The sequence below is a fragment of the Vespa mandarinia genome, chromosome 13 (assembly GCF_050613455.1).
Source record: "Vespa mandarinia isolate Hongniang chromosome 13, ASM5061345v1, whole genome shotgun sequence".
Classification (NCBI taxonomy): domain Eukaryota; kingdom Metazoa; phylum Arthropoda; class Insecta; order Hymenoptera; family Vespidae; genus Vespa; species Vespa mandarinia.
The window spans coordinates 2,712,501-2,736,942 of record NC_140822.1 but is presented as its reverse complement, the minus strand read 5'-3'; the positions used below and the strand labels follow the sequence as shown (position 1 = coordinate 2,736,942).

The 24,442-nt window shown below is 27.1% G+C and overlaps 9 protein-coding genes and 1 long non-coding RNA gene across 22 annotated transcripts in view; 5 read left to right on the top strand and 5 right to left on the bottom strand.

Annotated features, from left to right (window-relative positions):
* The first annotated feature begins 3,255 nt into the window (after window positions 1-3,255).
* sel (canopy family protein seele) lies at window positions 3,256-4,384 on the top strand. The gene is made up of 4 exons (XM_035872166.2): window positions 3,256-3,535; window positions 3,614-3,729; window positions 3,799-4,005; window positions 4,077-4,384. The coding sequence occupies exons 1-4, from the start codon at window positions 3,445-3,447 to the stop codon at window positions 4,257-4,259; spliced, it is 597 nt and encodes a 198-aa protein (XP_035728059.1). The 5' UTR covers window positions 3,256-3,444; the 3' UTR covers window positions 4,260-4,384.
* A 268-nt stretch (window positions 4,385-4,652) lies between these two features.
* Window positions 4,653-6,854, top strand: Ref1 (RNA and export factor binding protein 1). Its single transcript, XM_035872161.2, has 5 exons — window positions 4,653-4,902; window positions 5,459-5,596; window positions 5,738-5,885; window positions 5,972-6,112; window positions 6,228-6,854. The coding sequence occupies exons 1-5, from the start codon at window positions 4,693-4,695 to the stop codon at window positions 6,335-6,337; spliced, it is 747 nt and encodes a 248-aa protein (XP_035728054.1). The 5' UTR covers window positions 4,653-4,692; the 3' UTR covers window positions 6,338-6,854.
* Window positions 6,855-7,420: 566 nt separating this feature from the next.
* Window positions 7,421-9,543, bottom strand: LOC118444162 (ubiquitin-conjugating enzyme E2 S). 2 transcript variants are annotated; one of them, XM_085660981.1, is made up of 6 exons: window positions 9,435-9,505; window positions 9,325-9,345; window positions 8,903-9,050; window positions 8,241-8,431; window positions 8,015-8,143; window positions 7,421-7,918 (listed from the first exon to the last, which is right to left on the bottom strand). In XM_085660981.1, exons 2-6 carry the CDS (start codon window positions 9,340-9,342, stop codon window positions 7,766-7,768), a joined length of 639 nt encoding a protein of 212 aa, XP_085517107.1. In that variant the 5' UTR covers window positions 9,343-9,345; window positions 9,435-9,505; the 3' UTR covers window positions 7,421-7,765. The 2 variants fall into 2 exon arrangements, with proteins under 2 accessions (XP_085517107.1, XP_085517106.1); XM_085660980.1 differs by adding an exon at window positions 9,528-9,543 and having other exon boundaries at window positions 7,422-7,918; window positions 9,325-9,468.
* Arl6IP1 (ADP-ribosylation factor-like 6 interacting protein 1) lies at window positions 9,466-11,513 on the top strand. Of its 2 annotated transcripts, XM_035872167.2 has the most exons (6): window positions 9,466-9,762; window positions 9,862-10,024; window positions 10,305-10,438; window positions 10,531-10,768; window positions 10,847-10,931; window positions 11,036-11,513. In XM_035872167.2, the coding sequence occupies exons 2-6, from the start codon at window positions 9,998-10,000 to the stop codon at window positions 11,134-11,136; spliced, it is 585 nt and encodes a 194-aa protein (XP_035728060.1). In that variant the 5' UTR covers window positions 9,466-9,762; window positions 9,862-9,997; the 3' UTR covers window positions 11,137-11,513. The 2 variants fall into 2 exon arrangements, with proteins under 2 accessions (XP_035728060.1, XP_085517108.1); XM_085660982.1 differs by lacking the exon at window positions 9,466-9,762 and having other exon boundaries at window positions 9,797-10,024.
* Window positions 11,514-12,250: 737 nt separating this feature from the next.
* On the top strand, window positions 12,251-14,605 carry Pex11ab (peroxisomal biogenesis factor 11ab). 2 transcript variants are annotated; one of them, XM_085661061.1, is made up of 4 exons: window positions 12,251-12,456; window positions 12,606-12,624; window positions 12,716-12,831; window positions 12,910-14,605. In XM_085661061.1, the coding sequence occupies exons 1-4, from the start codon at window positions 12,432-12,434 to the stop codon at window positions 13,437-13,439; spliced, it is 690 nt and encodes a 229-aa protein (XP_085517187.1). In that variant the 5' UTR covers window positions 12,251-12,431; the 3' UTR covers window positions 13,440-14,605. The 2 variants fall into 2 exon arrangements, with proteins under 2 accessions (XP_085517187.1, XP_085517186.1); XM_085661060.1 differs by having other exon boundaries at window positions 12,252-12,456; window positions 12,535-12,624.
* LOC118444239 (uncharacterized) lies at window positions 12,927-15,713 on the bottom strand. Of its 3 annotated transcripts, XM_035872323.2 has the most exons (5): window positions 15,581-15,713; window positions 14,809-15,031; window positions 14,394-14,567; window positions 14,127-14,267; window positions 12,927-13,066 (listed from the first exon to the last, which is right to left on the bottom strand). In XM_035872323.2, exons 2-5 carry the CDS (start codon window positions 14,933-14,935, stop codon window positions 13,029-13,031), a joined length of 480 nt encoding a protein of 159 aa, XP_035728216.2. In that variant the 5' UTR covers window positions 14,936-15,031; window positions 15,581-15,713; the 3' UTR covers window positions 12,927-13,028. The 3 variants fall into 3 exon arrangements, with proteins under 3 accessions (XP_035728216.2, XP_085517188.1, XP_035728214.1); XM_085661062.1 differs by lacking the exon at window positions 15,581-15,713 and having other exon boundaries at window positions 14,809-15,256; XM_035872321.2 differs by lacking the exons at window positions 12,927-13,066; window positions 15,581-15,713 and having other exon boundaries at window positions 14,116-14,267; window positions 14,809-15,250.
* Window positions 15,714-17,107: 1,394 nt separating this feature from the next.
* On the bottom strand, window positions 17,108-19,634 carry LOC118444242 (uncharacterized). The gene is made up of 7 exons (XM_085661065.1): window positions 19,447-19,634; window positions 19,134-19,291; window positions 18,801-18,977; window positions 18,252-18,294; window positions 17,700-17,866; window positions 17,413-17,571; window positions 17,108-17,352 (listed from the first exon to the last, which is right to left on the bottom strand). The coding sequence occupies exons 1-7, from the start codon at window positions 19,632-19,634 to the stop codon at window positions 17,162-17,164; spliced, it is 1,083 nt and encodes a 360-aa protein (XP_085517191.1). The 3' UTR covers window positions 17,108-17,161.
* Window positions 18,272-24,442, top strand: part of LOC118444243 (uncharacterized) — a 16,135-nt gene continuing 9,964 nt past the window's right edge. For 2 of the 7 annotated variants that reach the window (XR_014982889.1, XR_014982891.1), the window contains exons 1-3: window positions 18,272-18,727; window positions 18,811-18,971; window positions 19,185-19,330. This is a non-coding gene — a long non-coding RNA (uncharacterized LOC118444243). Of the gene's footprint in view, window positions 18,728-18,810; window positions 18,972-19,184; window positions 19,331-19,488; window positions 19,643-20,871; window positions 21,014-21,947; window positions 22,189-24,068; window positions 24,088-24,442 lie in introns of those variants that run through there. The other 5 variants (XR_014982894.1, XR_014982893.1, XR_014982890.1 and 2 more) reach the window with 5 other exon arrangements.
* On the bottom strand, window positions 20,709-22,374 carry LOC118444322 (uncharacterized). Its single transcript, XM_085661064.1, has 4 exons — window positions 22,334-22,374; window positions 21,965-22,178; window positions 21,349-21,720; window positions 20,709-21,094 (listed from the first exon to the last, which is right to left on the bottom strand). The coding sequence occupies exons 1-4, from the start codon at window positions 22,372-22,374 to the stop codon at window positions 20,717-20,719; spliced, it is 1,005 nt and encodes a 334-aa protein (XP_085517190.1). The 3' UTR covers window positions 20,709-20,716.
* Window positions 22,661-24,442, bottom strand: part of LOC118444237 (uncharacterized) — a 2,556-nt gene continuing 774 nt past the window's right edge. Inside the window, exons 2-5 of one of the 2 annotated variants that reach the window (XM_085661059.1) lie at window positions 23,923-24,200; window positions 23,323-23,841; window positions 23,087-23,204; window positions 22,661-22,991 (exon numbers count right to left, since the gene is read on the bottom strand). In XM_085661059.1, coding sequence (XP_085517185.1) covers window positions 22,666-22,991; window positions 23,087-23,204; window positions 23,323-23,604 — 726 coding nt within the window. In that variant the 5' untranslated portion in view covers window positions 23,605-23,841; window positions 23,923-24,200 and the 3' untranslated portion in view covers window positions 22,661-22,665. Of the gene's footprint in view, window positions 22,992-23,086; window positions 23,205-23,322; window positions 24,201-24,442 lie in introns of both variants that reach the window. The other variant, XM_035872311.2, reaches the window with a different exon arrangement.

Genomic DNA, 24,442 nt, shown 5'->3' with positions numbered 1-24,442 from the left:
ATAGTTAGTACGATGTGCACTGGACGGAGTACAGAAGTAAACTAACTCACGAATCGTCAAAGTTAATCAAAGGTACGTTTATGTTTATATTGCAGAAGGCCAACAACCGAGAATTTAAAATTTTTAAGTATTAGAATTTCATTTTAAAATTATTTTTAGTTTCTCGCGTGTTTCTTTCTTTATAATGTTTAAATAAATCTACTATTGTTTAAATATTCCTTTATTGCACTATGCATACATTAAAAGTTGTTTAAATAATTGAAAAATTATCGAAAGTATTAATTTTTAAGTTTTCGCGATTAGAAATAGAGTGTATCGATGTACACTGGACGGAGTACAGAAGTAAACTAACTCACGAATCGTCAAAGTTAATCAAAGGTACGTTTATGTTTATATTGCAGAAGGCCAACAACCGAGAATTTAAAATTTTTAAGTATTAGAATTTCATTTTAAAATTATTTTTAGTTTCTCGCGTGTTTCTTTCTTTATAATGTTTAAATAAATCTACTATTGTTTAAATATTCCTTTATTGCACTATGCATACATTAAAAGTTGTTTAAATAATTGAAAAATTATCGAAAGTATTACTTTTTAAATTTTCGCGATTAGAAATAGTGAATACGATGTGCACTGGTCGGAGTACAGAAGTAAACTAACTCACGAATCGTCAAAGTTAATCAAAGGAACGTTTATGTTTATATTGCAGAAGGCCAACAACCGAGAATTTAAAATTTTTAAGTATTAGAATTTTATTTTAAAATTATTTTTAGTTTCTCGCGTGTTTCTTTCTTTATAATGTTTAAATAAATCTACTATTGTTTAATTATTAATTTATTGTACTTCGTGTACATTAAAAGTTGTTTAAATAATTGAAAAATTATCGAAAGTATTACTTTTTAAGTTTTCGCGATTAGAAATAGTGAATACGATGTGCACTGGTCGGAGTACAGAAGTAAACTAACTCACGAATCGTCAAAGTTAATCAAAGGTACGTTTATGTTTATATTGCAGAAGGCCAACAACCGAGAATTTAAAATTTTTAAGTATTAGAATTTTATTTTAAAATTATTTTTAGTTTCTCGCGTGTTTCTTTCTTTATAATGTTTAAATAAATCTACTATTGTTTAAATATTCCTTTATTGCACTATGCATACATTAAAAGTTGTTTAAATAATTGAAAAATTATCGAAAGGATTACTTTTTAAATTTTCGCGATTAGAAATAGTGAATACGATGTGCACTGGTCGGAGTACAGAAGTAAACTAACTCACGAATCGTCAAAGTTAATCAAAGGAACGTTTATGTTTATATTGCAGAAGGCCAACAACCGAGAATTTAAAATTTTTAAGTATTAGAATTTTATTTTAAAATTATTTTTAGTTTCTCGCGTGTTTCTTTCTTTATAATGTTTAAATAAATCTACTATTGTTTAATTATTAATTTATTGTACTTCGTGTACATTAAAAGTTGTTTAAATAATTGAAAAATTATCGAATGTATTACTTTTTAAGTTTTCGCGATTAGAAATAGTGAATACGATGTGCACTGGTCGGAGTACAGAAGTAAACTAACTCACGAAGCGTCAAAGTTAATCAAAGGTACGTTTATGTTTATATTGCAGAAGGCCAACAACCGAGAATTTAAAATTTTTAAGTATTAGAATTTTATTTTAAAATTATTTTTAGTTTCTCGCGTGTTTCTTTCTTTATAATGTTTAAATAAATCTACTATTGTTTAATTATTAATTTATTGTACTTCGTGTACATTAAAAGTTGTTTAAATAATTGAAAAATTATCGAAAGTATTACTTTTTAAGTTTTCGCGATTAGAAATAGTGAATACGATGTGCACTGGTCGGAGTACAGAAGTAAACTAACTCACGAATCGTCAAAGTTAATCAAAGGTACGTTTATGTTTATGTTGCAGAAGGCCAACAACCGAGAATTTAAAATTTTTAAGTATTAGAATTTTATTTTAAAATTATTTTTAGTTCCTCGCGCGTTTCTTTCTTTATAATGTTTAAATGAATCTACTATTGTTTAAATATTCGTTTATTGTACTACGCGTACATTAAATATTGTTTAAATAATGATAAAATTATCGAAATTATTAATTTATAAGTTTTCGCGATTAGAAATAGAGAGTTTCGATGTGTACTCGTTGAAATGCAAAAGAATATTGACTCGATAATCCTCGAAGTTAAGAAAAAGCGCGTTTATGTTTACAGTATCCAAAACCAACTACTTCGAGATTAAAATTTTTAAGTATTCCAATATAAAATTAAAATTATTTTCAGTTTCTTGCGCGTATTATATAATAATAGAGTTCTATTTTTTAAACAATTGTGTAACTGTTTAATTTAAACATTATTTATTGTCTGTTTCTAAACATAAACTTTAACTTGTTAAAGCTAATTTATAATAATTAAGAAGGAAATATTCTATTTACCTTATGATTAATTAATTATTAATTATTTTTTCTTAATATCAGTTTCATAACCAAACTCTATCATTGCAATATGCATTTACATGCATGACATGTATAGCATTTAAGTATATCTATTTCTTTTTCTTTTTCTTCTTCTTATCATTATTATTATTATTATTATTAGATATTATTATATAATATATTATTATTATAGTAATTATAACGGTAATATTAATAATATAAACTTTTCATACAGAAAAGACTACAAGAATAAACGATACGTATTCACGTAGTTTATAAATAATGTGGTAAGCTATAAAGATTTTGAATTTTTTAATATAATATATAATATATAACTATTTACTAATTTTCTAATCACTTTTTTCAGTTAAAATAATTGTTAACATTATCTTGCGAATTACTACAACTTGTCTGTTTGTATTAATTAATAAAACTAAACGATAGTTAGAACCAATAGCAGCCACTCATCTTATGCCACATGGCGTTATGCATACTATGAAAATTCTCATTGGCCAATCAAAATTGTCCAGTTATATCCTCGTCATTTATCATAATTTTTATTTAAATTTTAAAATCTATAAAGCTTTTATTTTTATAATTAAACAACCTGTTTGTCTCGTAGAATAATTGAGAATTATATTTTCAGTGCAAGCATGTGTATATATGAAAATTTTTGAAAATTTATTTTGAATATTTAAAATATTGACTTTTAGCTCCAGTCAATTCTGATTGGACTATACTTGCATAGATGTTAATACCGCCCAATCGCCATTCAGTGGAACTAATATTTATCTACGTATGATTTTTTATCTCTGAATCAATTTCACACGTTACACGTACGTGTCGGTTGTTTAGTTATTAGAAAAATATAGTTTTATGATATTAAGTAGGATATTTATTCTTGGAAATATATGTTTTATATATTTTGTATATTTAATATCTGCAACGTTCGCGTGTTCTTTTAATTATTAGTCATTTGATTTTTCATAAAGGAAAATGAAGAAATTTTTGATCATAATTGCTGCTTTGCAACTTTGTATTTTTGTTAAATCAACAGAAATAGACCCAAAATATCTCAGATGTCTAGGTAAGTTTTTATGTCTTTTTCTAAATTACTAATAAACATGAAATTTTATAGATATTAATACATTTATATATTACATAGTCTGTAGGGCAACTATAGATGAATTAAAAACTGAATTAGGAAAGATCGATCCTTCAATAGAAATAGAAGTTGGAAATTATAGGATGGATGCTAAAGGAAATAGTATTACAAAGAAAGTAAGTTTTTATTTGAACATACATTCAGAATACGTATCAAAAAATTTAACAGAATATTATTATTTGAAGGTATCTAAGGCACGTTCTGAAATCCACATTTCTGAAACTATTGATGAAATTTGTGAAAAAATGTCAGATTATGTGAGAGCGACATATAAAACAAATGGTCAATTGACGATTTTAAATCTTATGAGCTCATCTGGTGTTATGAATCCTGAGATGAGTAAAGTCGATTTAATTCAAGATAATGATTTAAATAAGAGCCTGAAATATTATGTTAGTTCATTGATTCAAATCTCTAATATTTTTTAATGTAACAATTCTCTAAATCATGATTTTCGTTTCAGTGCGAAGGTATAGTAGAAGAATTCGAAGAACCTATAATCTCTTTATTCAGTAAAGGAGAAACTATGATCAGAAGAAAATTATGTACAGATATTGCAAAGATTTGCGATTCAGAAGATTTTCTTAACGAAGATGGTGTAAATAACAACGAAGATAACAAAATAGAAATAAATGATGAATTATGATCTTTACAGAATATTTGAAAAGATTATATGAATATATTTTTTATATAAATATATACATATACTTGCATATGAATTGTTTCGTATATGTTCAATTTTTTTTTTTTTAAGTTAATAACATTAATGTACCTGTATTTAATTAATACGTATATTATACAGATAATTCTATATTATATCGTTAGATAAAAATACATAATATAATTAAGCAAATACGTATCTTGAGATATCTCGAAATTTTCCCGATAGAGCGGCGCTGTCGTCACACAAAATGAAGATTGAGTCGACGCTCTTGATTAATTTTATTTATGGTGTTCGGTACCCAAGTTCCTGTGCGTGCTTGTTTCGTCTTCGTTCGCCGCCATTATTACGAAGACGTGAGAGGTTGGTTTTGTTCGTTTTCGCGTGGTCGTGTAAGTTTATCGTAATAATATCACAAATGAAGATGGTAGACAAAATAGAAATGAGTCTCGACGATATTATCAAGCAAAATAAAGGAACAAGAGCACGAGGAGGCGGTGGTAGACGAGGTAGAGGTGTTGGTGGCTCGCCTCGTAGGGGAGCTCGAAGAGCCCAAAGAGTTGGCGGCGGCGTCATGCGAGGACGCAGTCGTGGTGGCATTACAAGAAGTACCTTGCCGTATACAAGAGTAAGTAATTAAAGATTTTCTCAACTACATTTCATTAGAATTCGAATATAATCGATTATATATTTATCTAAATAAGTATATATGTATATATATATATGGATATATATATATATGGGTGTATATATATATATATATATATAATAAATACATTTAACTTGTCACATGCTTCTCGTACCTATTCTCTTTTACTTCCGCTTTTGTGAATTCAATTTATTTGTATCACGTATATATATATATTTTTTTTTTGGTTAACCTTTTGCATGAATTCCTTCAATCAGAATAATTATTTTTCCAAACAAAATTCATTCTATCAATATTGTTTCATTTTTTAATATTTAAGTTTCATTTTAATCGTTTAAATCTCATATTTCTTTTTTATAATGTATTCTCTTTATAAAAGTGTAAAAAATTGATTGTACTTGTAATAATATTTTTAAACTATTAGAGATTTTGTTTGAAAATATAAGATGTAAATTATATATGTAGCTATGATGACCATATCTTGATAATTGATTCTTTAATGTCTTAGTGAATAAAATATTTGATGTTTTGATAGGGTGACGTAAACAGTGCATGGAAACATGACATGTTTGATGGAGTAAAAAAGGTTGGCAGAGGTGCAATAGGCAGTGCAGGTGTTACCAAATTACTCGTATCCAATCTTGACTTTGGAGTATCAGATTCTGATATTCAGGTAATATATTTATATTTAATGATTGGAGAGAAAGATAGATGTTATATAAGTTCATGTAAATACATAGTTTGAATATATATATATATATATATATATATATATATATGTATGTATGTTTATATGTTTATAATATGTTATTAGGAATTATTCAGCGAATTTGGACCTCTCAAATCGGCAGCTGTACATTATGATAGATCAGGTCGATCATTAGGCTCTGCAGATGTTATATTCGAAAGAAGAGCTGATGCTATAAAAGCAATGAAACAGTATAATGGCGTACCACTTGATGGTTTGTAAAAGTTCCTGAAGGATTATTTAATAATTGGTTTAATAACTTTAGGTATTAAATTTGTATATCTTATATGAAACTAATAGGTCGTGAAATGAATATACAAGTTGCCACATCTGAGATACCAGTTCCAGCAGTGCGTGGAGGATCAAGACTCAGTGGAAACAGTTACGCACAAAGAACTCAATCTCGTTTTAGAGGTAATCGTGGTTCAGGATCTGTTAGAGGTAATCCATTAAATATTACTTATAAATTTGGCATCTTTAATTGATACGTTCAAATTTTTTATATTGCGTTTCATATCGAAGATAAGTTTGTCTTTATAATTAAATAAAATTATAGGTCGTGGTGCAAGACGTGGTGGTAGAGGAGGAAGTCGACAAGCTACAAAAACTCCTACTGCTGAAGAATTAGATGCAGAATTGGAGGCTTATGTCAAGGAAGTGAAGTAACAAAGCCATAAATTCTTGGCAACCTCTAAAAGTTTTGTTCTTGTCTGATCTAACACAATACATTGTGTTTTCCTTATTTCCGTAAGATATACATATGAAACTAAGTGTAATTATACCATTAGAAAACGAAGTGTTATATGCAATTTCATTTTGAATGGATCTTTTTTTTTTTATTTCTGACGTTTCCTTCAGAAATTGGCATACAATTTTTAGGGGGACTCAAATATGATTTATAGGAGTTAACAGATTTTTTTTATGACACATTAAAAGAAAAAAAAAAAAAAAAGAAAAAAAAAGAAAAAAAAAAATAATAAAAAGTTATGATATGCTGTAAAGACTGTATGCAATTTGTATGTACTACTACCGTGCGTGTGTGCTCATCAGTATCTGAAAAATACAAACAAATTCATCTTTAACAGTTGTTGTTTATCAAAGTACAGAATGTGCTTCTAGCCCCGAATCTGATTAATTTTAAAGAATTGTCATCATAACCTTAGCGAATCCTTTAATATTTTGTGAGATATTTTTAAATTATGAAAATAATAATGTTTGTTATTGATATTATATTTTTGTAATATATGTTCCAAATGTTGTTCTCAATCATTGATATATATGTATATATCATATACATATATATATATATATATATATATTACCACTATGCATAGATGATACCTGATAGTGGATTAAGGCTGTGATATATGTTAACTAGTCAAATCATATCAACATTATGATTATTTAACTATGCAGTATTGGGCATGTAATATAATGTATTATGACTTTATATTGATACTTGACAGCAAAGGAACCGCAATGCAGCTATGCAAGACTGAAGAAAAGAAACTGACGATCAATAACTAAATAAAAAATGAATAATATTCTCTCAACAATTTAATTCTTCTTGCTTACCTAAAATATAATCCTTTTAAGTATATCCTGTTTTTATTTTATATACATATCTTCTTTTTGTATAGTAGTTTGTAATTAAGGATGCACGAAGAATTATCTTTGCAAGCATGATCTGATACCGTTAAAGAATTATAAAGGTTAAAAAAAAAAAACAGAAATTCCTAATTTCATATATGGAGAACAATTCATTTTATTTAAATAATCACACGATTTGTCATTTTGTACATATGTAAAAATATTTACTAATAGAGGCCACAGATGGGGCCTAACGACTGTTAAACTCAGCCCACGATTGCAGAGATCACTACAGAATTGTACTTGCTTTTTCATATAATTTAGGAAGTCATCACGCACTGACTCTATAAATTAATTTTCTAAATGCTTAATAATAAGATCAGTCGAGTTTAGATAATAAATTTTTTACTATGCAATAATAATAATTGTGTACAATACGAGGCATCTTTAGCACACCAGTGTTTTTAAATTATAAAAAAGATAAAAGGGGAGACTGATTTTCTCTTATAATCTTTTAAGCGTTCTTTTTTTATCTTTTAACATTTTTTTCTTTTCTGCTGTTAGTTTTTTATCACCTGCGTGCTTTTTTGGCAGGGGTCCTCCGACTTCAGAGGAAGTGCAGCTTTCCAGACCTGCTTTACTGCCTTTTCCACCGCCCTAGAAATATTGCTATGATTACTTTTACAAGTCTTTAAGGTAAATCAACAACGAATATAATATAGTAACTTATAATTATTGCAATGACATTTTTACCTGCGCATGTATTTCTGTCATCATCTTTGCCCTTTCAGAATAATCATCATACCTCTCTAATAATAATTTACCAGCCTCTTCATTTAATGCAGATTCGGCATTTGGCACTATCAATAAACATTTTACTGTCTATAAAGAAAATTAAAATTCAAAAGAGATTATTAATATTAATTTATTACATTATAATATTAATATATCATTTTTATATAGATATATATTATTTTACCAATAATATATGTTGAATTCCGAGGTCTGATTTCCAATCCTTCTTCAACGTATTAACACATATTTCACCATTTTTCGCAACATTAGGATGAAAAATTTTTGTAAGGAAAAATGCCTTTGGTGGTCCTTGAGGGAAGTCTTTACCAAGAGCTAATTTAACTCTGAAAAATCCACCGGCATACGGTGTACCAGCTAGAATATAAAAAGATCAATATGAACAACATACAAATAATTTACATTTATTTTACTAATTCCAAAGTTACCTAAAGCAAAAATAACAGTAAAATTTCTTTTTATCATATATTATCTAATCATTATCACCTTTGTACTTGTTCTTTCTATCATTTAAAATAGATAAAATTTTTTTAAATCTTTTCTTTATCTGTTCGATCAGACTAAAATTCAAATTTATCTTGAACGATACAGAGAATAATACAATTGATACTTAAATGCAAGTTACAATATAAAATTGGATAAAAATGACATTCAAGTAAGGTTATGGTCGAATAAAAGCGTAATCTTTTTTCATTTTTTCTTTTTTTTTTTCTAAAATTTTTTTTTCTCTTTTTTTTTTGTTTTCCTTTCTTTCTTTATATATAGTAAATTTATCATACAATCTCTATGATTGTTCCATTGGTTATAATAAAACAATATTGAACTTACAGGGACCTTCGATGATAGCTTGAATGTCTGTGACATCTTCCTCGTTTAAAATAACGCGTATGCCCTCGGGTGGTTGAGTCGTTAGCTCGGTCATTTCTTTTGCCACACGGCGTATTATTTGTGGCGAAAGATTTTCAACATTTGATATCTATGAAGGTGAGAGAAAGAGAAAAAGAGAGAGAGAGAGAGAGAGAGAGAGAGAAAGAGAGACAGAGAAAGAGAGAGAGAGAGAGAAAAAAGATATATATATATATATAAACAAGGAAGGAAGAAAGAAATAAAAAAACGTGCATCTTATCTCTTTTTCGCGGCGAAGTGTCATTCTAACGAGTATATACGGTAGATACGATCCAGAAGGTAAACAAAGCCTCTGTCAGACGATAGAAACTTTTTTTATGAAGGAAAAACAATTGGATACTCACTGAACTCACAGCGGCCATATCCTGTTGTAATTTTTTTTTATTATTTTTTCCTATTATTTTCGACTAAACGCGTTTTAGTCGCGCGTATTTCAGATAGAACACAGGAATACCTTTAACGTCACAGCACCAGCAGCACGGCATCGCCTGCAATAAGCAACATTTTGAACTGATAGCCAATCGCGTGCGAGTCTCTTACCACATACATAATCTCGAAACCAAAAGTCGATTCTCTCGGAGCGCTTTCGTGTTTTTTTCGCCAAGTAAAGAAAAGCCTCCTCCATCCTCTAATATAAGAGTTTAATATATCTCAGATCGTTTACTCGATATAAATTAATATTAACAACAACAACAACAGCAATAAAATAAAAAAAAATATATATATATACATGTATATGTATATATATGTATATATATAAGGAATTGATCTCATCGAAGCCGGTATGTGACGTACCTTTTTTTTTTTTTTTTTTTTTTTTTGTATATATATACGCTTCTCCACTCGCAGTGTTACCGATCAGAAAAATCTTTTTCTTTTAGATCTTGAAATATCGCCGTGCTTTGCGTTCCGCCGATCTTCTTCTCGGCGTCAACATATATACGCGCCCCTTTTTTCAACTCAACGAGAACTAAATTTAAATACATACTATCTGCTCGTATTCTTTTTTTGGACACGATGCCAGACAACGCGAGCTCCGAAAAGGTAATACTTTTTTCTCTATCGATATATTATATTATCTTATTCTCTCAAAAGTAATTTTCTCTTCAGGGCGCGCACTTCTTTGAAAGCGTCTGAATCAATCTCATTGATTATTAAAAGAGAGCGTCATCTTTGTCCTGAGAAAATCAATGACAATGAAAAAGATTTCTTCTTTTTCTTCTTCTTCTTATTCTTCTTCTTCCTCTTTTTCTTTCTCAACTTCTTCTTCTTCTTCTTCTTCTTCTTCTTCTTCCTAGTTCATCAGTTTTTATTTTCTTTTTAGGAGAAGCATATGAAGCAGTTGAAAAGAAAAATGGAATGCTGGCGTGAAGTCGTTCTTCCATTAAACTCTATTTTGTTGTGGGAAAGACCTTGGTATCCTGCATTAATTCTTGGCCTTACTACGACTGTATTTTGGTAAGTTCCCAATTCTTTTTATATAGATCATGTTATTTCACTTTGTCAAAGAATAATTCACTTTTATCGTCATTTTATATACATTATTTTAGTATGATTTGGATGTTGGAACCAGCATTACTCACGTTAATATCTCTGTCCTTACTTGTACTGGCTCTTATTGATTACTTTGTCCCAACTATTATTTCTATTTTTTGTACGGCTGATAGTTGGACAGGACAAAAAGAAAAGAAATTAAATGAAATTTGTCATGATCTATCTGAGGCAATTCTTCAATTACAAAGTTTATGGAGATCCGTTGTTAATATACGTAACAGTCGTCCTAACTTAGTAAGTTTTTATCAATAAACATATTTATATAAATAATTTGTGAATAAATAGATCTCTATAATATATTCTTTATTACAGTATTATGGAACAATTATGATCTTTCTGATGCTTTTTGCATGGCTTGGAAATACAATTAATAATCTTCTTTTATCTTATATAGCAGGTAAATATTTTTCAAGATACTTCATCTGTAATATTTCTATAGATTGTTAACGTAATCAATTTCTTTTTTTTTCTTTTTTTTTTTTTTTTTTATTTTTCTTATAGTTAATGCTGTCTTACTTACACCGGGATTTAAATACAAGGGAAGAGCGCGATCGGCCGTAAAATACATTCACAATTATTTAATTCAAGAAAAATTATCATAAAACATTGGTCTCCGTGCATGTATTATTTATTCTTCATTCTCTTCATACACTTCGTTTGATGCAATTAAATTAGTGTTATTTATAATGTACATGCTATCTAATGGTATATCGCAATGGTTTATATACATTTAATGGTATTACTTTTTAAAGGAAAAACCAAAGCTCTCTGCTTTCTAAAAATATTATAATGGACACTTTCCATTTATTGATTGCAAATTAATATTAAATGACTGAGAGTAACATAAATGGAAAGCATCCTATATATACGACAGTGTTGTTTATTTTTCTTCTCTTTCTTTTTTTTTGTTTTGTTTATTTTTCTTTTTTTTTTTTTTTTTTTTTTGATACAGTATTGTATTGAATAATCTGTTTAAAACACTTTATTTTATATCACATCTAGATGTATTTGTTCAATATTTCTTATGGTAATAAAACAATTATTATACCTTCTTTTAATGTTAGCTCGTAATTAAATTCAGTCAACTTCTTCTAATTATAATTATCAATATTTTTTCAGTTTCATTTACCTGAAATACTTTGTTTTTTAAGTGAAATTGTTTCTTTGTTATATGCATAATCATGCCTTGCTAAAAATATTCGTTACTATGAAATTAAGAGACAGTTTTAATAATCATATATATATATTTAAAAAGAAACTTAAGTATTTGAGTATTTGATTTCAGTATTGATAAGCTACAATACTGATAATAATTGTCACACGAATATTAAATAAGGCATAATGTGGGTATAAAAATATTTTCTCAATATTTAAAACTTGATTTCTTTTATAAATAATTAAATGTTTTTCCATGAGTGTATTAAAATTTAACTTAAAAATAAAAAAGTGTTTGTCAATTTATATAAAAAATATATTTTTATTTTTTCAGTATTAAAATTGTACACACACTAAAGATCATAGGGTTTTTTTTTTTCTTTTTTTTTTTTTAATAATAATAATAATAATAATAATAATAATAATAATAATAATAATTAATTTGATATATTTTGCTTTAATAATTATTATTATGTTCCTTCTGTATTTCATATAAACACATTACATACGCATATACATAATACACCATTCGATGTTGTATTAATTTCTTCTATTCATTAAAGATGGCGCTGACCATGTAAAGTTAAAGTTCATGTTTATTTGTATGTTTTAAGTTTTTATGTCCGTATATTAATAATTTATACTTTGATCCTTGACGCAAACGTGATACAGACAATATTCAAATGCGATAAAAAATTTTAAGGAAGTCATACAAATCAATTTGATTCCTTTAGCAATATTTATGTCGATGTATGTAATAGGAAAAGGTTGGTGAATTCATTTTGATTCTTATTAATAATTTTTCATGTGTATACATACATATATATATATATATATATATATAGACATATATTATATGTAAAAAAACAAGAAACAAAGATGGATATAATAATAAAATTAAATGAACAAACTGCAGGGAGGGATAAAATTATCAGGTAAGTAAAATATTACTACTTATTTGTTTATTTATTTAATAACGTAGTAATAAGAAATTATACGAGTAAGATTAATAATTATATCTTACAGATTGTTACAATATGGAAGTAGAACTTGCTGGTATTACGCACAAAATGTAAAGAGTACAAGACAATCTTCTGACGTTCTACGTAGTTTGGAATATACTTTTAGTTCTTTCAGAAAATGTAGTTATTTTCTACAAAATATAATTTTATCGTTGGTTGATATATATATATTTTTTTACATTTTGTTTTGTTTTATAGTACTTCGTCTTGGAAGATGCTTGGACAGCTTGTATTCAGCACTTTCAACAATGAAATATCCAGATTTAATTGTAAGAATTATATTGACATTATCAAAAATTGCCAATGCTTTGTTCCTTTTAGCAGATCATATTATTTGGATAGGCCGTGTAGGAATCTTCCGTGTTGACATAGAAAAATGGAATAAAGTTGCTAATAAATATTGGTTAATAAATATTATATTAAATTTAGTTAGAGATGTCTATGAAATTGTTAAAATTTTAGAACAAGAAAAGTTCTATTCGTCTAGAAGATTTTCTATGGTATCTAAATGTAAATCGAGAATTAATTATGATACATTGTTATATTTAAAAGATCATAAAGATATTGTTATGGATACTATTAAAAATGGATGCGATTTATTTATTCCATTAACAGCATTAGGCTATACTAAGTTAACACCTGGAGTTATAGGTATCTGTGGATTGATTTCTTCAATGGTAGGAATTTATACATTAGTTCATCCGTTATATAAATTAAAACCATCATAATTATAATATATTAAATGTAAGTTGTAAAGTGTATCATAATTATTCTTTTATCATATAATTATTCCTTTTATAACTTCATTAAACGGTCTTGAAGATAAATTTATTAAATAATTTAGTTTATAGGCTAGTTTAATTTATATATTATGCTTTGATTATTGTATTACATATTATATATTATTTATATATGTTATGTTAGTGTTATTTCTAATCTTATGCTTTCTTGATTATTCTTTATAGTTTACTATTTACAATTACTAGATCAATGGTTTTTTTTTTGTACTGGATCTAAGAGTAATATGAAATAGTTATATGCATATATAAACATATGTAAATATACACGCATACATACGTATATTTGCATTTATTTTAACCAAGGTATTTTTTATAAATGATACATGTTAATGTTCGATATAATTTAAAGAAATTTTTATTCAGAATTATTTTTAATAAAACATTTTACAAAGCTAATAACATTTTTAATTTTTGTATAAATTTGATAAATACTACATAACTATTAATCAAAGAATAGGATATAATTAATGTAGAAAAATAAAAAAGTATTCTCCCTTATCAGATTTATTTATGAATTAAGTATAGATAACTTTGTTATAATCTTACATTTATATATATTCTTGATTAGAAAAATATGAATATTTAAAAAAAAATATAAAAATCTTTAAGCAGTACTTTCATTAAGAATAGGAGCTGTTCCTTCTTGAATAAGTAATTCATATTTATTGGAGTAAAACATCAACAAGATACCCCACGTTCCACAAATAAAAGCCCATACTGCAGTAATAGCGGTACTTTGAAAAATTGGTACTATAGCTACAATAAAAATTTAATCCTTTAATAAAACATTTAATAATTGATTAAATCAAATTACAAATGATGTAACTGGTATAATATCTTATAAGTGGAATTAGTAAAATTTGTAAAATAAGATTTACTTACGGATTGATTGATAAAACGTTAGAAAGAGATACCAAATTAATGCAGTCATACCAGAAACTGCACTAATAAATCCTACAACATTTAAATTGCGCAATGTAACTCTGGTATGCCATCTGTCTAAACTTTCTTTGCCTTTTACCCAGTGCAAATGGAAACAAACACCGGCTAGTATACCTGAGAATTATATGGAATTGTTTTTTTTTTTTTTTTTTTTTTTTTTATACAAAACAAATAATATATATTATATTATGTATTATATATATTAGTAGAAGAGAAGTATCTATCATATTTTCTTCAATCGCAATTTTATAATGTGTGTGCGAAGTAACTTTTATTTTTTTTTCTATGTTTTATTATTATTATTATTATTGTTATTATTATTATAGAATAACATTATGAAATAAATCATACTAACCTGATAAAATTGACCAAAATCCAACTTCATGATTTCCATAACCAACGAATAATACAAAAAATGCAATTATACCAAAAAGCATTCCCTTAGCACTTATAATAAGATGTATCAAAACATCTCGAGACATGTTTTTTTTATTGTTCTAAGATACGAACGCGTTTGTACTGGTCCAATATGATGTAGCAGACGGTGCGTAGGCTCTATCAGTTGCATGCTTTCTTCACTGAAGAACACACACACAACTCAAGTCAATTTACATGATGCACATGCATATAATCAAATCCAACATACTAAATTAATCTATAATATTTCAAATGCTTCGATTACACTTAGCAGATGATATTATTTCAATAAATTGTATAGGATTTCTTTCCATAAAGAAAAATAAAAGAAAGAAGTAGATCGTTAATAAATCTTGATCAATGATATATTATATTAAATTTAATGAGATACGTCTATGAAGTCGTGAAAACTTTCGAATGAGAGAAAAGAATTACATTCGTGTTTAGGAGAATCTCTATGATATCAAAATGTAGATCAAGTATGATGCGTTTTTATGTTTTAAAAAATTGCAAAAATATTATTACGGATATAATTAAAAATGGATGAGATTTATTTTTTTTTTTTTACGATATACAACATTGCGTATTATATTAAAAATTATAAGTTTATAGGTAACTGCGTATTATTAATCTCTTCCATGGTAGGATTTTATACGTTTGTTTATTCATTATATAAGTTAATTCTGTCATAATGATAATGCAATACTTACATGATCTGTAAATTACAAAGTGTATTATATAATTGTATCATTTTTTATTATTTTATAAAAACAATTTTTATTAACAAGTTTTAAAGACAGACTTATTCAAGTAATTGACTGTATAGGTTAGTTTTATTCATTCATTATGGTGTTATTTGTAATTATATATGGTAAATTATAAGATATCAATGATTTTTTTCTCTCTCTTTTTCTTTTTCTTTTTTTTTTTTTTTTTGGTAAATGTAAAAGTAATATGAAATAATTTTATATTAATACATATGTGTGTGTGTGTGTTTATATACAAAACAGTAATCAAAATAAACAGAAGATGCAACAAGTGAGACAATAGGAAATGCAACAAGTGATAAAAACAAGTGATATAATACGATTATTATATAATAACATTTATAATCTTTCGAAGATTAAAAAATTATCATTGTCGAAGATAAAATCTTTTGATAAAAGTTAGGAATATTATTGATTGATAAGTATTGACCATATATGACGATATATTGTTTCGTTTTATCAATTTGAAATTCCCTCCATTTGTTGTAGAGAAATGGGGAAGCAGTTCGCTCGTTGGAATCGTACTCTTTCGAGAAGCAGCAATCCTTGGAGTAAGTTAATTTTTTGATTTATTTTATTTTATTCATTTATTTTATTAAGAGATTATTTATTTTTTTGTAAATTTGTAATTGAAAAATGTTTAAAAAGAAATGAATTTAATCATAATCGATTAAAACGATGTGTTGGAGAAATAGAATGAGAAAGAGTGTGTGTGTGTGTGTGTGTGTATGTGTCAGAAAGAATGAGAGAGTAAAAAGATATAATTTTATTATAAAAATTAAAAAAAAAAAAAAAAGAAAAAACAGAAATAATTTCGAAGTAATTTTTTAAGCTTCATATAACGACATATTTTATTTCGTTTCATCAATTTGAATTTCCCACCACTTAATGATGGAAGATGGAGGAAGTACGCTCATTGGAATCACTCTTTCGTGAAGCAGAAACCGTTCGAACAGGTAAGCAATTATCATTACTCTTTATTTTAAATATATATATATTTTAATATTTTGTAAATGATTATGTAGATTTATACAAAATTGAATGTTCGAAGAAATAAATAAATTTTCATAGTGAATAGAGACAAAACGTGTTTGAGAAAGATAAAGAATGAGAAAGAGAGAGAGAGAGAGAGAGTGATAGAGAGGGAAGGTATAGAAAGAAGGGGAAGGAGGAAGAAAGCGATAGGATAAGATTTGTATTCTTTTATTTTTTGTTTTGTTTTGTTTACATTCCACGATGTATTGCTTATATTCAACGGTCTGAATAGGATTTAGCTTGAGCAAGTAAATAAAGTACTAAGGGATAAAGGTAAAAGCAGATATGAAGTGTAACACGGAAAAATTCTGCTTCGTCAAAAAGAATAAAATATCACGTAGCAAGTATATTCTTCAGTTCATACGCAAGTATTTATTTATTACATTTATATTATAAAATATTCTATATATATATATATATATTTTTGACGTTAATTTAATTTAGAAAATTTTTGTATTTTTTTTTCTCCCTAACATAACCCCTATCTCATTAAATTTCTTTACAAAAATCAATTTCTTTCTCTTTTATTCCCAATTGTTTCTTCTTTGTTAATTCTTTTTCTTTAGCATTCGAAAGAAATTCAACATTGTGTAACATAATTAAGCCTCCTGTTCGTCCATGTGTATCTTGATACATTGACAGACCACCATGTAAATACTTGGGCCTTGAATAGCCAAATACTGAAAAGATTTATTATAATGATTATTGGAATTAATTAATTAAAAATAGTCATTGAATACTTCGTTTGGATGTAGCCGGTGGAGCTAGAACTTTTTCCTCATGCGGATCAAAGTATAATTTTCTGATATATGCAAATAATTCGCTTTGGAAATTAATCTCTTTGGACGTTTTCTCTTTTTCTTCATCTTCTTTTTCAAGTTCGTCTTTATGGATTCTCCCTATATAAATAAATAAATAAATAAATAAATAAATAAATATATATATATATACATATGTATATAATGTAATAAGATAGATAATTTGTATGTAATATTTTAATTAGATAAACTAGAAATCTTTTTCTTACAGGGATCTTTATAGCTAACTTGATAGATTGTTCTAGTATTATCCAATATTTGTTTCTGCACAAGTTTTTCTGCAGCCTCATCAAATTTAGTTGGTATAGAAGCCAAACATGGATCAATCTGCCAATCCTCTTCTATACGATCAGCAAAACAATCAGAATGAACAAATCTAATTCCATCGATAATATAGATATTTTATTATAATTAATTTCTTAATAGTATTATTCCATTAGAACATATGTAAAATATTTACGAATGTCTCAATGCTTGTGATTTTTTTTTGAATTGATGCCTATATTCAGTGTTAAATATTCTACATGAATCTGTCATATTTTTTCATGTTTTCTATATCTTCGTTTAGGTATAATACAAATTTATTTGAGGTTAGTTCTTATATTTTTTTGTTATTAGCAAAAGATAATCATGTTTTGTTTGTTTAAGATCAAAATTGACGTTTGAAAAGTCACGTGATTAGGCGGAACGTCATAATGCCATCTAGCGTTATTTATGCTACACTAACATGTATTAATTGTATTAATTAATTATTTTCTTACAAATTGTGGGTCTCCATGAGCAGCAACCTCCTTGTGGTGAGACCTGGTAATTGATATTACTTGCGTTATAGAATTTTATATATTTGTAACTATTAACGCAAGTACTGTCAAGCTAATGGCTGCTACTTTTTTTTTTAGTGTGAACATTTGAAATTAGACAAATATAATATATGTTCTTTTTTCAATTAATTAATAAAAGATTGCTATTGAAATTTGCAATCTCCAAATCTATTTCTCGAAGAAGGCAACGGTTCCAGATATTGTTGGCGATTTCTCATATTACATAATCCCAGTCTACTGAAATTATCTTCGTATTCTGTTCTATTAGTAAATGGTTCATTCCAGAGAGTGAAGGTTTCTGGAACTGTATATATATAATTTTTCTAATTAGTTTAGAAACGATTTAGATATGGCTTAAAAATAAACTTAGAACAAATTTATATACAACTTATAAATTATTTTTATGAACAGGAAAGGTACATATATATATATATATATACATTTACATATATAACGAATGAAAAATAATAAATATAATGTTTGTCTTACCTGTCAATAGGTTGATAGTTTTAGCAGGTTCAATAGTTGGTCTTTCGATAGCTGAATATCTAAATCTAGTTGGATCTCTGTAAGCGTTTCTTAGATCAGTAATTGCTGGTTTGATAGGAGCACCGATAGGAGAATCAACAGCTGCCATAAGTGTTCTATAATGAGCTATAGGTAATTCTGAAATCATATATAATTTCAATTTTATTTGAATTGAATTGAATTTCATTTAAATTTTATTTTTATTTATTTTAATTTAGTTTAATTTTAATTTTAATTTATACGTAAGACTCGTTATTATTTATTATATTTTAATCTTATTTATTTATAATTTACCTCGTTTTTCATAATCAATTTCGTAAAGACTTTTCATTGTTTCATCGTCAGTTTCACAGGTACTGTTCAACAAAGTCGTCGTGAGATTTGCCATTTCATGATTAACAGCTATCAATTCATCTTGAAGTCTTCGTTCTTTATTGGCCAGCTGAACGTATCTTGAGAGATTTAGAAAAAAGAAAAATCAAGTTAGACGTGTAAGTTTAGACTTTTCAATTTTTATTTACAAAGATATATATATATATATATATATATATATATATATATATATATATATATAGATATTTAAGGAATGAAGAAAAAAATATTGTACCTTTTTTTATCTGTTTGAAAACCATGAACATCGCATTTGCAGTCTTCTTCTTTAGGTCTATGAAGATATAATCGGATACCGGTATCCATAGGAGGTTGTGCAGGTTTAGTAAGAAGTGGTTTAGGATTAGGCCATATGAAATCTTTTTGAGTAATCGTTGTAAAAGTATCCATGATGATATTTGCCATATTTCATAAAGAAAATTTAATTCAATTTCGATTAGGGAAAGTTAAAGAAAAATTCACAGAGAATTTTGGGTCCGAAAATTTATTCAAACGTTCTATGACAATGATCTGTCAGTAGTTTCTGATTTTTTGGATAGATTAGAGGGCATAATCATTTGAAAAAACCATATTGTAGTATCCTTCGTCATGATTATGCTGGCAAGCGTGATTTTATATAAAATATAATATAGAATTGAATTGAAAAGAATTTGAACGATTTTCGTTGTGTTTGAATCGGTTATTATGCCGAATTTCATCATTCTCTTTACTATTAATTTAAATATTTTTTTTTTTAAATTGAAGGTAATTAAAGCTATCCACCACTATTGTCTATAATATACATATACATATATATATATATATATATATATATATATATATATATACATATGAAGTTATCAGATTTTTAATTTTAAGAAAGAGTGGGGAAGAAGTACATACGTGGATTTAATTCCGTGTTGTATTTATTGATTCGTTAATTAAAATATTTTAGAATGTTTTTTTTTTTTTTTATTATAATGAAATAGCATAGAATAATCTTTGCATATAGAAATTTTATAATAATAAGTAACTAGGTATACTGTGTGTTAAATATTATATTGATACATTTATTGATTCGTTAATATTATAGAAAATATCTCGAGAATATTATTTTATTTTTTAATATTAATTGTCGATAGGATTATAAATTCTTCATATTAAATATTAAAAATAGCATAGAATAATTTCAGAAATTAATAAATAGAAATTTCATAATAAAATAGTTAATATCATTTAATACTTTAGAATAGATTTTATTTTTTCCATATATATTTATTGATTGATAACTTATCAATGTCATACTTAATTTATTTTATTTTTATTTATTTATTTATTTTTTTTTTCTTATAATAGGAGAATAGAGTATATTATAATTTTTCAACATAGAAATAATATATAATATATAATATATAATATATAATATATAATATATAATAATAATAATAATAATAATAATAATCATAATCATCATCATCATCATCATCATCAACGCACGAATTGAGATATCAAATGGAAGTTGTAGACGTGTCGCTGTATTTACGTAAAACTTGAACATTTTCTGGATTATGTAGATCATGTTCTTTTTCAATTTTACGATCAACAACATCAGTAGAATTTAATACATAATTTTTTGATTCTATTCCAATGCGTTTCTTCTTAGATTTTTGCGAGTATTGTTCCAATTTGTTTGGCTCGACTGACGAGTAAAGAAGTTCTTGCGGATTGGTGGACGTTAAGTTTAGAAGTACCTGATCCTGCGACTGATTGCACGTCTTCTTCTGAACTCGACCTGTCGTCGTGGTGAAAATAGGTCTTGTCGTTTCTTGAATGCATCCGCAATCCAGACGGGTGATCGTCGTCATCGTGCCGCACGGTTCCAGACTCTAAAATTAAACGCGGAATTTCGAAGGGAACTCTATCGGAGGGATATATGTCTGAGCTAGGAATTGAAATTAATAAACAGTATATTCGTTTCGGATTAAGTTTTTTTTATTATTTTTTTTTTTTTTTTTTTTTTTTTTTTATTTTTATTTTTATTTTTAAGATTGTATCTAAATAAACCTCCGTATCAGGAGAGATACACTTTCTAATTGATGAATCAAAAAAAAAAAAAAAATAAAAGAATGATTTGACGTACCTTTGTATCATTCTTTAATCGATCACCCAAATATGGCTGAAGAAAATTCGAATTTTGTATCCTATTATTATTATTATTATTATAATTATTAATAATATTGTTATTATTATATTTCAATGGTGACAATTCGGTCCTTGGATTTACATTAAAATAATCGCCGATTAGTTTCCTTATCTCATGAGAATAATATTTTTCAGTTAGGTCTCGTCTTCTTTGTAATTCTTTAAGTTTTTGTAACTTTTGCATAGCTAGCATCGCCTGTGAAATGTTTGGATAATCGTAGAGGTAACGATGATTGCGACGAAGGAATGCATCGTTTTTTTGCTTGACAGATAAATTCTTTATATCTGGATTGGTCAGATAGTCATCGACCTATAATACATAAAAGTTAAATTAAATATTTCTAAGTTTTATGCGAGATTTTGTCATCCTAATTTTTTTCTTTTCTTTTCTTTTCTTTTTTTCTTTTTCTTTTTTTTTTTTTTTTATAATTTTTTTTTAATATTATATGTAACAATCTAAGTCTGAATTTGGTAAATTGATATAAATATATATATGAAGTAAGAGATTATAGTAATTAATTCGAAATTTATTCTTAGATGACGAGAAGACTGACATTTCTGTCCACTTCAATAAGAATCGTCTCTTCCGACGTTTTCTCCTCTGATCGTTTGAGATCATGTTCACTCGAGCACGTGTTAGGCTGATAAATATTCGACGCTGTAGATCTTAAAGGATGAGAGTGTAAATTTTGGCTCCAACCAGTGTCCAAGGTAGACGATGCCCTAAGCGTATTTTTTCTTGTATTCTCTCCAATTTTCGCTGACCGTCTTGAACAGAAATACATATATACATATATGTATACATAAGTATTAAATGAATTTATTTAATAGTACATACATATATATATATATATGTATGTATATATATTTTTTTTATAAATTATATATAATTAGAAAGGGGTTAGAGAAAAGATTAGAATTACTTGTTAGTCACGCTGGAACTCCTCAAGCGATTAGTACTCATTGTAATTACTATGATTTATAATTTTTATTTATACATATAGGCGTTCATTATTACAAAAAATTTTTTCTCCTTGGACTATGTATGTGTATACATCTTTATGTTTTATGCCAGAATAAAATTCGAGACGAGTAAAGGACGAACTTCAGGTTCTTTTGTGTATCTTGAACGTAGTTTTATTTCTTTTTTTTTTCTTTTTTCTTTTTTTTTTTTTTTTTTTTTGTTCCTCTAGACTAAATAACAGAATCGTTTATTATAATTTTTAATAATTTTTATTGTTCATCGTTTTTATGATCATTTATAAACTGTACTAGTCGTTAGAGTAAGCTTTTCAGGTTTATGCAATTTGTATTTCATTATAGAGTGCCCCACTTTGCTGATAGTGTCCTGGTACTCTGATTTCCATGGTGGTATTCGTACTTCCGATCCTTCCACGTCATTCGATTTTTTACTTCGTTTTCGATTGCCATAGATTCCGTTCTTGCCATTTTGATCTAGAATACTTCGAAATTTTCGTAGCGGAGGTCGAACATTAGGACGGCAATCATATTTAATCTTTTCAGTAGGCTGATAAACTTGTGGATCGTCGGTTTTTACACAGCTTCCATCCAAACTTTTACCTATATCGAGAGATTGATATTGAAAAATATATTTGTGGAAAAAAAGAAATCTTTCTCATTTTTTCATTAACATTGTTGTCGTTATTGTTCTTTACCCTGGCCATAATCCATCATGTATGTAGTCATCATTCTATCCTTCTCAACTTCCATAATTGTTTCTTGAGTCGATTGATCTTGTATAACTCCATAGAGATCAGGATATTTTTCTTCTAACTAATTAAATAAAAATCTTTCATTATATATTTATATTTATATGGGTATTGATTTATGAAATATGAATAATGAACGAAGATAATAATTATCTTAGACAATTAAATTTAGATCGTTAGACCTTTTTCAAATAAACATCTGGTTGTCCAAATCGCGTCTGATCCGTTTCAGGACTAGGACCAGTTTTAGCAGGATACAGTTTGGGATCCAAAAGTGGTCCCATTGGACCGACACGACTCCAATCGTATTTCTCACCATACACTTTTGGTACCTTAAGATCTTTTGGATCGATGCCACAAGTGCAAGGACCTATAAGAAAGATATCATCTGCTAATTTAGACTTTTCTTTCATTGGATATGGCCAGGTATAATCCTTTTGATAGGTTGTTAGATAATGATCCATTTTTTGCCTTCTTTTTCTCTTTTTTCTCTTTTTTTTTTTTATATCTTAGGAAGTTGATGAAGATTATTAAGAAGTATGGTAAAGATCGTGTCAAGACAAGTTTAGTTTTAACTCTTCCTAAACGATCTCCTTGGCAGCTTTAAGATCTCCTAACTCTTCTATCTTCGAGAGGAACTATGATGTTTAGTACATCGAGATTCGAAGACGTTAATTCCTCGTAAAGCCTCGAACTCATCTCTGTAAAGGTAACGTCGTGTTTCGAGGAAGAACCGGTCGATCGTGTTCACTAGAGAGATTATTTGGATAGCTCGGTTATACCTCTACTCTTCCACCTTCTGCTTCTCCTCTTTCTCCATCTCCATCTCCTTACTTTCCTTACTGTTCTTACGTGGAAATGTGCTGGATGAGTAACTCTCTTTTCTCATAGTCGCCATGTCATTCGATTTTCTTCGCTGAACTTTTAGAAATCTTGGTGTCTCATCTTCCGCGATAATAATAATGATTATGACGACGACGACGACGACGACGACGACGACGACGACGACGACGATGATGATGATGATGATGTTAATGTCTATCTTGTAAATTTCACGAGTCTAGAAAGATCACGTAAGTTTTTTTTATATATAGGATTTTCATGTTCCTAGAAAGTTGAAGACATTATGAAATTTTGTATTGGAATATGTCATAATTTTTGATATTAGACATTCAATTGTTTCAAATTAAGATCGATTAATTCAAATTATTCGTAAGAAATAATTTCAAACGTAATCAATCGTTGGATAATCTTAACAAGATATTTTTAAGTTCAATATAACACGAGGGAAAATAATGTCAA

Excerpts from the sequence above, each read along its gene's own strand:
- Pex11ab (XM_085661060.1), top strand. The coding sequence starts at position 12,569 with ATGGATATAATAATAAAATTAAATGAACAAACTGCAGGGAGGGATAAA. Across the intron at positions 12,625-12,715 it reads GGGAGGGATAAAATTATCAG|ATTGTTACAATATGGAAGTA; the intron begins GTAAGTAAAATA and ends TATATCTTACAG. Across the intron at positions 12,832-12,909 it reads TTTTAGTTCTTTCAGAAAAT|TACTTCGTCTTGGAAGATGC; the intron begins GTAGTTATTTTC and ends TTTGTTTTATAG.
- LOC118444242 (XM_085661065.1), bottom strand. The coding sequence starts at position 19,634 with ATGGCAAATATCATCATGGATACTTTTACAACGATTACTCAAAAAGAT. Across the intron at positions 19,292-19,446 it reads TTTCAAACAGATAAAAAAAG|ATACGTTCAGCTGGCCAATA; the intron begins GTACAATATTTT and ends AAATCTCTCAAG. Across the intron at positions 18,295-18,800 it reads AACTATCAACCTATTGACAG|GTCTCACCACAAGGAGGTTG; the intron begins GTAAGACAAACA and ends ATCAATTACCAG.
- LOC118444162 (XM_085660980.1), bottom strand. Across the intron at positions 8,144-8,240 it reads GAATTCAACATATATTATTG|ACAGTAAAATGTTTATTGAT; the intron begins GTAAAATAATAT and ends TTTTCTTTATAG. Across the intron at positions 7,919-8,014 it reads TGACAGAAATACATGCGCAG|GGCGGTGGAAAAGGCAGTAA; the intron begins GTAAAAATGTCA and ends CAATATTTCTAG.
- sel (XM_035872166.2), top strand. The coding sequence starts at position 3,445 with ATGAAGAAATTTTTGATCATAATTGCTGCTTTGCAACTTTGTATTTTT. Across the intron at positions 3,536-3,613 it reads AAAATATCTCAGATGTCTAG|TCTGTAGGGCAACTATAGAT; the intron begins GTAAGTTTTTAT and ends TATATTACATAG. Across the intron at positions 3,730-3,798 it reads GAAATAGTATTACAAAGAAA|GTATCTAAGGCACGTTCTGA; the intron begins GTAAGTTTTTAT and ends TATTATTTGAAG.
- Ref1 (XM_035872161.2), top strand. The coding sequence starts at position 4,693 with ATGAAGATGGTAGACAAAATAGAAATGAGTCTCGACGATATTATCAAG. Across the intron at positions 5,886-5,971 it reads TAATGGCGTACCACTTGATG|GTCGTGAAATGAATATACAA; the intron begins GTTTGTAAAAGT and ends TGAAACTAATAG. Across the intron at positions 6,113-6,227 it reads TGGTTCAGGATCTGTTAGAG|GTCGTGGTGCAAGACGTGGT; the intron begins GTAATCCATTAA and ends ATAAAATTATAG.
- LOC118444322 (XM_085661064.1), bottom strand. The coding sequence starts at position 22,374 with ATGAGTACTAATCGCTTGAGGAGTTCCAGCGTGACTAACAA. Across the intron at positions 22,179-22,333 it reads AGTTCCAGCGTGACTAACAA|ACGGTCAGCGAAAATTGGAG; the intron begins GTAATTCTAATC and ends TTTCTGTTCAAG. Across the intron at positions 21,095-21,348 it reads GATTAAAGAATGATACAAAG|AGTCTGGAACCGTGCGGCAC; the intron begins GTACGTCAAATC and ends GTTTAATTTTAG.
- Arl6IP1 (XM_035872167.2), top strand. The coding sequence starts at position 9,998 with ATGCCAGACAACGCGAGCTCCGAAAAG. Across the intron at positions 10,439-10,530 it reads CTTACTACGACTGTATTTTG|TATGATTTGGATGTTGGAAC; the intron begins GTAAGTTCCCAA and ends ACATTATTTTAG. Across the intron at positions 10,769-10,846 it reads GTAACAGTCGTCCTAACTTA|TATTATGGAACAATTATGAT; the intron begins GTAAGTTTTTAT and ends TCTTTATTACAG.
- LOC118444239 (XM_035872323.2), bottom strand. The coding sequence starts at position 14,935 with ATGTCTCGAGATGTTTTGATACATCTTATTATAAGTGCTAAGGGAATG. Across the intron at positions 14,568-14,808 it reads ATTTTGGTCAATTTTATCAG|GTATACTAGCCGGTGTTTGT; the intron begins GTTAGTATGATT and ends TATAATTCTCAG. Across the intron at positions 14,268-14,393 it reads AACGTTTTATCAATCAATCC|CTATAGTACCAATTTTTCAA; the intron begins GTAAGTAAATCT and ends TTTTTATTGTAG.